This window comes from Cinclus cinclus, chromosome 6, assembly GCF_963662255.1.
Source record: "Cinclus cinclus chromosome 6, bCinCin1.1, whole genome shotgun sequence".
Classification (NCBI taxonomy): Eukaryota; Metazoa; Chordata; class Aves; order Passeriformes; family Cinclidae; genus Cinclus; species Cinclus cinclus.
Genome location: NC_085051.1, coordinates 32,639,187 through 32,648,103, shown reverse-complemented (window position 1 = coordinate 32,648,103; position 8,917 = coordinate 32,639,187). Strand labels below are relative to the sequence as shown.

At 45.0% G+C, this 8,917-nt stretch overlaps 1 protein-coding gene across 2 annotated transcripts in view; it reads right to left on the bottom strand.

Annotated features, from left to right (window-relative positions):
* Positions 1-6,970: 6,970 nt before the first annotated feature.
* MEIS2 (Meis homeobox 2) overlaps positions 6,971-8,917 on the bottom strand; it is a 172,312-nt gene continuing 170,365 nt past the window's right edge. For both annotated transcript variants that reach the window (XM_062494327.1, XM_062494328.1), the window contains exon 12: positions 6,971-8,259. In XM_062494327.1, the coding sequence (XP_062350311.1) occupies positions 7,973-8,259 (287 nt within the window). In that variant the 3' untranslated portion in view covers positions 6,971-7,972. The remainder of the gene's footprint in view (positions 8,260-8,917) is intronic.

The following is an 8,917-nucleotide window of genomic DNA, read 5'->3' as shown; positions in this document are numbered from 1 at the left end:
ACGCGCGGACACGGGACACACGTGTACAGCCGCACACGTACACGCCGCACACGCACACGCGTGCACACGCACGGGGACAGCTGGGAGCACCGCGCGGGTGTCCCCGTGCCGCTCTCCGTGCGTGTGCGTGTCCGTACCATACATTGCGCAACTTATTAAACGCGACGATGAATTGTCAACATTTTTTTCGCATGTTAGTTCCGCTGATCCGGGCAGGATTTATTTTCAGGTCTCAGGTCCCGGAGCTATAATGCGTGATTTCTTTGCCTTAAATAAAATTGGTCAAATGTTGACAACCTTTAAGCCAATCTAACACTCAAGATTACTGATGGGAAACTAATGAGAAAATATCAGATCGTCCGGCCTGGGGGCTCCTAATTAAATCTTAGCTGATTGAAAAATAAAAGCGGGTTCGGGGGCGTGGGGGAGGAGGGAAGAAGCTCCGGGCTGAACTTTAGCTCTCATTTTACGTGATATTTCTCCAGCCCATCTCTCCCTCTGTGCTTTCCTCCTCCCTCCCTCCCGCTGTAAAAACTCTAATATTATTTCGCTGGTTATTTCGAGAGATCCGAATGCAGCTATCATTCCTTGCCCGGTAAACATTAAGGCCTTTAAGCAACGTGATTTAACTAATTAGAAAATTTACATCATTAAGTCTCAGGGAGAGAAAAAAGGAGAAACAAATCTGTCAGTCATTTTAAAAGAGACAGGCCCTATTGAAGTGTGAAGAAATCGGCTCTAATTCAAAAAGGCAATCGGGCAGAAAAAGCCCTCAACATTACCCTGCTAGTTATTAATCAGAAGGGGCTTCCCCCTCTTTCCTTCCCTGTAATGGCAAGAGCTGAAGCACATCGTTAGTTTCTCCTAAAGCTACCGCACAGTTTCCATTCAGCTTTTTTGCCACTCGTCCATGTCCCATATTAATAGCGAGTATTTGTCCATTCAAGGCTCATAGATTTGAAAATGTTTCCGAACTGAAGAGCCGCAGCCGCGGGGAAGGGTTGGGGGGGGGGGGGGGGGGAGTTTGTGAAGAATGTATTAAAAATTAAATAAAAATAAAATAAAATAAGCTCACGAGCTCCTCACTTCCACTTAGCCAAACACAAGGGCTGCACTGCCCCGTCCCCCTATTAACGGGAGGTCCTAAAGCAAGCCTACTTGGTGAGAACCCGGTAATGGCTTTGTTTTTCTCCCCTGCCCTGTATTTCTAAACAGACACAAGCCTGAGAGTGGAAAGCATCCGTCGTCGTCCCCTTCCTTTTTTTTTTTTTTTTATTTTCTTTTGTTTTCCTTTTTTCTTTTTTTTTTTTTTTTTCTTTTTTTCCCTAGGGACCGGCTGTGTTTAGTGCCACGCACCAGGCTCAAGCAGAACAATACAAACTTGACTGAGAATCAGAGCGATCGGGTTACTGATGCCGGGCCCTTCACGAAGTGGTGCGGGACGCTGCTGGCCAGCGCGGCGAGCGGGAGGGCGAGCTGGCGGCCCCGCTCTGGGGAGCGCAGCTGGGGTGGCGGCACAGGGGGCTCGGCGGGTGGGGGGAGAAATGAAGCAGCTTGGTCCAAACCACATCTCTCGCTTTCTCTTGTCTCCTCTTTCAAACGCGCTCTCTAATCCTTCCCTTCCAACTGTTCACAGTGGACTATAGTATAAATAATAAATACATCCTACTCTGCGTTTTCTCTCTCCCGTTCTCGAAGAATCTGACAGTCTCTTTAATCAAAGGAGTTTGCACTCGTTCTAAAGGAGTTTGCACTAGTTCTTCATGGAGGTAATTTAAGGAATTTTAAACACGCTTCGGACAAAACCGGGCGATAGGGGCCTATTTCTGATCCCACGTCCCGGGGACGATCTCTCCTGCGGCTCGGGGAATTAACCCCGTGTAAACGTGTTCAACATCAGCCTCCTGGTGGGGATTTTACTTGACAGTAGCCCGAGAAGAAACAATATTTTGGCAAAAATTAAAAAAGTGTCTCTGCCAGCCCTATTCCGACTTCCATTCATTTACATCCCAGGGCTAACTTGTAGTGGTCTCTGTAGGCAGATGCTTACAGAAATGCAAGGTCTCCAGCAGGACCGGACGTGCTCCGTTCCTAGCGCTAGGTCTGCTGAACGGGAGCCCTTGTGCAGCTCGCTGTCCCCCAGAGGAGCCCCGGCCGGCCCCCGCCTCCTCCGCCCAGCACCCCCGGCCTCTCCGGGAGGGGGAGCGACCTGGGCGAAACACGTGCTCCGAAACTGAAGCGCTTCTCCGTTCCCAGCAAAACCAGCTGAAAACCCGCCCTTGCGCCCGGTGGGAGAGCGCCAAGGCAGAGCTCCCTGCCACAGCGAGTGGAGCTGATGGCTGTACGAAATGGAGAGGGGAGGGCAGGAGGAAGAGCCTGCGCTCCCCCGCCCCTTTGCACCGGTTTGTCTTGCAGTTATTCAAAATGATTGAGTTTTCTGAAGGAGGCCCTTTAGAGAGAAAACAAAACCAGCAACAACCTCTTGCGCGAAAACCAACATGAATATCAACCTGTCCACTGGCAGGGCTTCGGAGCTTAGAGGCATTACAGTAAAATTTACGGCGTCCTTAACAACTCCCAATAAAAGCATTAAAATTCCCTTTAATTGAGAAAACATTGATTTTTAACTGTAGAAAGAACGAACCCGTAATTTAATTGCAAGCTTTCACCGACAGGGCAGCATCTCAGGGAGGCCACATTCCATCTTTAATAGAGCCACTTTATGAAGTGATAAAACCAAAGAAAACCTGACAAACAGAGACAGTGAAATTGCGCAAGAAAAGTTATTTGTCTTCCCTTTCCCTCTTCGCAACTCCAAACTATCCCGCTCTTCCCTCCTCCTCCAACCCCCTCCCCCCGATCAGGAAACACAACTGTAAAAGCAAAGGATTTAGGGTCTAGGGAAGAAGCAGTAGTTAATATTTTAAATAACGATTTGCTTTTACTAGGCACCGGGTGATGCCAAGAGGTTTAACGGAACATTTTCACAAAATGGTAGCCTCTTCTGAAAAGGAAACTAATCGGATAAAACTTCCTTGCTTTCCCTTGTTCGTTACAAAAATAATTGCTAAAGAGAGGGAAAGGGAAATCCCACCCTCCCTTTCTATCTTATTTCTGTATCGGTTTTTGGTATTATAGAAGAGTAAAGAAGTTTTTGTTTGGTGGTTTTTCATTGATCAGTCACTCTGAGCTAATGTAATTATCCTCATCAATAGAAGGCTGCAGAGAGAATCATTATGTGGGTGACATTGATAAATGATCACCCAAGAGCTGCCTTTTCTCTTGGGCACCCCCACATATGACCCTCCCACATATACAAGGTAGCCATAGAAACACCTTGAGATCCTCAAACACTGCTGCAAATGGGAGAATACAGAGAAAGCGAGAACACTGCTGCAAATGGGAGAATACAGAGAAAGCGAGAGAAATCCAACTTCATACACTTTCTGTCCCTGCTGAAGCCTCCTTCCCATTGCACGCAGCCACCAAGCCGGGCTCCGCTGTCCTGCCCCATGGGTCCCGGTCCCGGCCCCGCGCTCCCTAATGGCACCATGTCCAGCATCTGGGGGAGGGGGTGTCTCATGGAGTTTGCTTCTGAGCTTTTTAAATCTTTCTTTCTTTCTCTATCTCTCTCTCTCTCTCTCTTTCTCTTTCTATCTTTCTCTCTTTCTCGCTTTCTTTCCCTGGAATAGTTAAGCAATGAGGTTTGTTGCACTCACCACACGTATTGTACGCGCATTGAGGGACCCCTATATTTAATGGCGCCCTTGGAATTGCACACCAAAGATATTTACCCCGTCCCAGTAATGAGGCTCCTGGAAAGTGGTTAAACACTAATTATTAGCAGCGATTTTTTAGTCACAGGCCTATACAGGAAGATTCTGTATTTCTTACTAAGGCAAAATATTTTTTTTTCTCCAGCTGCAGACCCTCCTTTTTTTGTAAGCAAATTCTAAAATATTGAGAGCAGTAATTGATTCATAATGATCCATAAATCGATGGAAGGAGTTTATTTATTTTTTTTTGTTGTTGTTCCTAAAGCTGCAAGTAAAGTAGCTTTGACACCGTGTGGGGATGAAGGGGAGGAGTTGTTTAGCCGTGCGGGGTCATCCATCATCACTGTCGCAGAGACTCTGCCCAGAGGAGCAACCTCCCTTCTGTCTGTCTCTTTCTCGCCACCAAAACTATTAATATTAAAATCTGCCTTCAAACCTTGCTCCCAGCCGCCCCTCATCCCATCCGGTCCTACTCAGCCCGCAGCGGCTGGGCTGCCCAGCCCGGCTCGCTCCCGCGCAGCGCCAGCGAGGTTGATTTTTCCCCAAGCGCTGTTAGGAGAGTTAAAAGGCCTGCCCCGATTCCTCTCGGCTGAACCCAGGGATGCGGCAGGGGAGACATGCGGGGCGCAGCTATCCCTCCGCACAGCAGAGCCCTCTCCTGCCACTCGGCACAGCGCGGGGACGCGATCGTGCCCGGGGAAAAGATTCGGGCTTTTGCCGGGCTCCACGGGGCTTTTTTCCTAGCACACGCATCAGGCGTAGAGTGGGGCTAGTGGCTCCGCATCGACCCCAGCGAAGGCGCCGCCAGCAGACCCTCACTCCCTTCGGGAAGCCTGGAGAGCCGCTGGAGCGATGAGCCAAACCTACAGAGGAGAGCGGGTCCAGCCCGTGCCCCCGCAGCACCCCTTCCCCCGCCCGGCCCCGGCCCCGGCCCCGGCCCCGGCCCCGGCCCCTCCCGGCCCCCCGCCCCGACCCTCGCAAACCTGGTCTGGGGTAATTTTCTGTCCCTCGCTCTGTCTGCGGCTATGAGTGAAAGGTGGGGAGTGCCCGGCTCTCCCCGGCATCTCCTCTTCGGCCCTGCGGTGCCCGCTCGCCGCGACGGGCAGGGCTCGGGCGGCAGCGCTGCCGGAGGTGCGCTCCCCTCCTCTCTTCGCCTTAAAGGCAGCAAAATCTGGAAGAAAAATCCCTCATTTATGGTGACTACAACTCCCAACGCAGTCCTGCTCGGCGAAATGGAAATTTGGGATTATAAACATGTGTGTATGTAAACAAAAGGTGTTTCTTCTGTTACCCTTCGTTTCCCACAGCATAAGCAATTTTTATTCAGACTCGAGTATTTTCTTTAACACTATACCGCTGTCAAAACATTATTCCCGTTTTGTTTGCTTTTGACAGCTGAGCAGTTCTTAAAAATACCAAAATCGGAACCTTCCACGCTAAACAGAAAATCTCAGACGGAGAAATCTCTGCACGATATTGTACCTTGGATTTCATCAAGACATCTCATGGAAAGCACAGACCAAAAGGGGGAGGAAAAAGCAGGAAAATAAAAGACAACACAGCAATGCACATACTTAGCTCACTATAAAAACAAATTATCTACTATGGCAAAATCCTTCCCTGTCCTTCTACCAACGTGATTTCTGACATTTCTTCTCAAATTCTAGAGAAAAGATTTGCAAGGAAATAAAATGCTGTTAAAAAATAAAGAGAAGCCTCCCCTTTAAAGTGCTAGCACAAATAATCTTGCCTTCTTAAATTCTGCATCCACAAATATCAGAGAATTTGGAAATGGGCACCCAGGCTGTGGTCTTCTTATGCGACTGAAGGGTTGATGTGATTTTAACCAGGACAGAGAGCATCAAAGCCGAGCAGGGAATTATAATCTAAATTTCATATGAAAGCCTTTTAAGAGACGCCCACAAAGCAGGACTCGATTGCTAAATAAATCCTCACACCCATTCTCCTGGCATCCTCCCTTCTGTCGCCAGCAGCGTGGGTCCATTTACTCAGCTCAGAAATTAAACATTAACTATGAGGCTGAGCCTCTTTCCACATTCCAAGGGTAAAACTGTCACTCAAAGTTTTTAAAAATACCCTGGCCAGTTGGAACGATGGGAAGGAAGGAGGAGAAGGGTTACAAATTTACAGATGTTGAAGTTGGAAATGTTTATTTCCTAGAAAGTTTAGTTAATTACAAGTCCTTTCCCACTCCCCTCCTCCCAGGAATAAAGGGAGAGCTTTCCCCTGACCTCTTCTTTGGGCCCCATCCCGCTCTTGCTGACTTAACAGTCCCACTGAGGAAGGTGAGAGGGTGCTTTTTCTAATATTGCTCATTGCTCTTCCTAGTTCAAACTCTGCTTTAGTTGCTTCAAAATGCCAGAAGCTTTTGTTTAAGAAAAAACCCAAACCTTTAACCATGATCCTGCTCTAGCTATTTGTATACAAAATGTCAAATCAACATTTTTCATCAGTCATTAGCTGATGGTTTGTTGTTTTGGTTTGGATTTTTGTTTTCCCTGAAAGCAGCTGAAGACAACGCAGGAAAAGTTTCCATTGGAGTCAAAGCTTCTTTTCTCCTTCCAAAACTTCTAAACCTACTCCTGCAATAAAGGCATTCTTTGACTCTGAGCTAAATACCCGGAGTTAAGGTCTGTTGTGGTTATGGATGTACACACACATACATGTACACACATGGCATTAGTCATCTCATGTCTGGGCCTTCACAACTCAAGCTCAGCTTCTGTGCTGTTAGAAGGTAGTACAAGCATTAGACACACTTCTCAAATGCAAGCTGGTGAGACAGTATTTCAAATTTTGTTTAATCTGGCAAAAATCTAATACCAGTAATCAGGAGAAACATATAACCTCAGATGGCGTTTCATTCAATTATTCTATTAATGTGATTAAAAGCTTGTTTCTGATTTTTCCAGCCTTTCTTCTCAATGCTGGTAAGAAATATGTTTGAGACATCTCTCATGATAACCTCAGATTCTCCTAAACATGATTAAAAACACAAAAGCCTAGCAAAAAATCAAAAATGAAATATTTATTACCGCATTTTGTGACTTAACACCTTTTTTTTTTCCTTTTTAAAACATAACGTCACAGTCCTCATACAAGTATTTTAATGTAAATTTTGACAAAGCTTAAAGGTAACAGCATTTTCTTCTAGTGAGGAACACGTGCTGAGAAAGGAAGAATTCATGGACATACAATACCAATTCCACAGCAGATCTGATACTAGCAAAAACATTCTTTTTTTTTCAATTGAGGTAAACACATAGAATATCTAACATGAAACAATTAATAGACCGAACTCTGTACGAAGTTTGTTACAGTATTCTCTTGCTTTTTTTTTGCCCAAGCTTTGAGTTCATGATAAAGTCCTAGGTTTGGTGCAAAGACCGTTAGTAACTTCTTTCATTGAGGAAAGCTGCCCAACTTTTAGTTTTGTTTTGTCCAAAGCCAAGGCTCAGAACTACTGGAAGAAGCTTCTGCTCTGTCTGTTCTGTCTTTTAAATCTTCACCTGCAAGCTCTTTGAAGAAGAGTCCAAAAAAAAAAAAAAAAAAGATTGGGAGGAATGGGGAGAGACTTAATGAAGCACAAACTATAAAGATCTCTTTGAAACTAAAGGACACATTTTATGAAGGAACAAAATGAGGGAATGGCAAGGCCTTCTTGGAACAGTCTTCTGAGTGATGAGAGACCCAGCAAGACTTTTCATCTTCATCTCCAGGGTAGTTCTTTTCTCACTGGCCAAAACAGGTCTTTCATGGATAGTGACTTCACTGCTGAACCAAAACAGTCATTCTTTTGGGAACAACACACATAGTGTGGAAAACAAGGATTTTTTTTTTCTTCTAAAACTATTTGAGGCAACGTAACGGAGTGATCAACAGAAATGTACAAGTTAACTTAGTTCCTATGTTTATACTACAGTAGTTATAACTCTTGGAGTCTTTTTTTTTCCAGAGGATCTGTACATGGACATATTCATTTCAGTGAGCCCATGATTTCACATTTGTGTTCTTGTTTCATTGGTCCTCTGTTGTTGATGAAAAATGACAAAAAGTAAAAAATAATCACAGCTGTCTGGAATTTCGTATTAAGTGTCAACATCTGGTCAAAGTTCAAAAGTCTTAAAATAGTTTCTGTTTGTTTTTGTTTTGTTTTTCCCTTGAGTTCCCTTATACTATTGGGCATGAATGTCCATAACCTGTCCACCAACACTGGGGTCTACAGAATTTAACACTGTGGGGCTCTGTGCTGACATGGTCATTCCAGGGTGGATAGGGGGTCCTCCGTGCATCATCATGGCTGGGTGGTGGGGGTGACTTGGCAAATATGAATGGATTGGGGGTCCATGTCTTAATTGAGTTGGGTGTGGGGTCATCTGGGGAGGAGTGTAACTTGGCTGTGCCATACTCATACCCATAGGACCACCCTGAGATACGTAGTCCCCTGGCATGCCTTGCAAACCTAGACAAAAAGTGGAAAAAAAAGCAGGTCAGATTCTTCAACGTTTTTACAATTTACCCATCTAAAATGAACAGGAAAAACAACAGACACTGCAAGTCTTCCATCTAAAATTAGCTGCAGATTCTTGCCAATGTTTGCAGACATTCAAATTCTAGTTTGCATTTAATTTGATCATTCAGCAGGATAATGCACATAACAGAACTAAATATTGAGCACAACTGAGTATCACAAAATATAAGTGTACTTTAAAAAAACCCAGTGGGTGAATTCTACTATAAATTTTACAGAGATGCTGGCTATATATAAAGACTTGTCAATTGAGCATAAATATATGATTTGCTTCTCTTTGGTATTTTAAAAATGTAAAAGGCTATATCCTGTCTGGGTTTGCTAAACAGTATCAATGCAAATTCCACACACAGATCAATGGACCAACTGCATAAATGAACAAAACTGAGATACCAACAAAAGTCCTGATCTTTGAAGTGCTAAGCAACTCCTGAAAGATGCTGAATGCTTTCAACACTCAGTTAAGTCAATGGGGTATGCTGCTGCTCAGTACCTTAAAGGTTTAGTCCTAAAAGTACATGTCGTCTTTTTCTCCTAGAACAAATCTTAAAATCCTATTATATCATTATGGGCCAAATCCTGCTGCCTT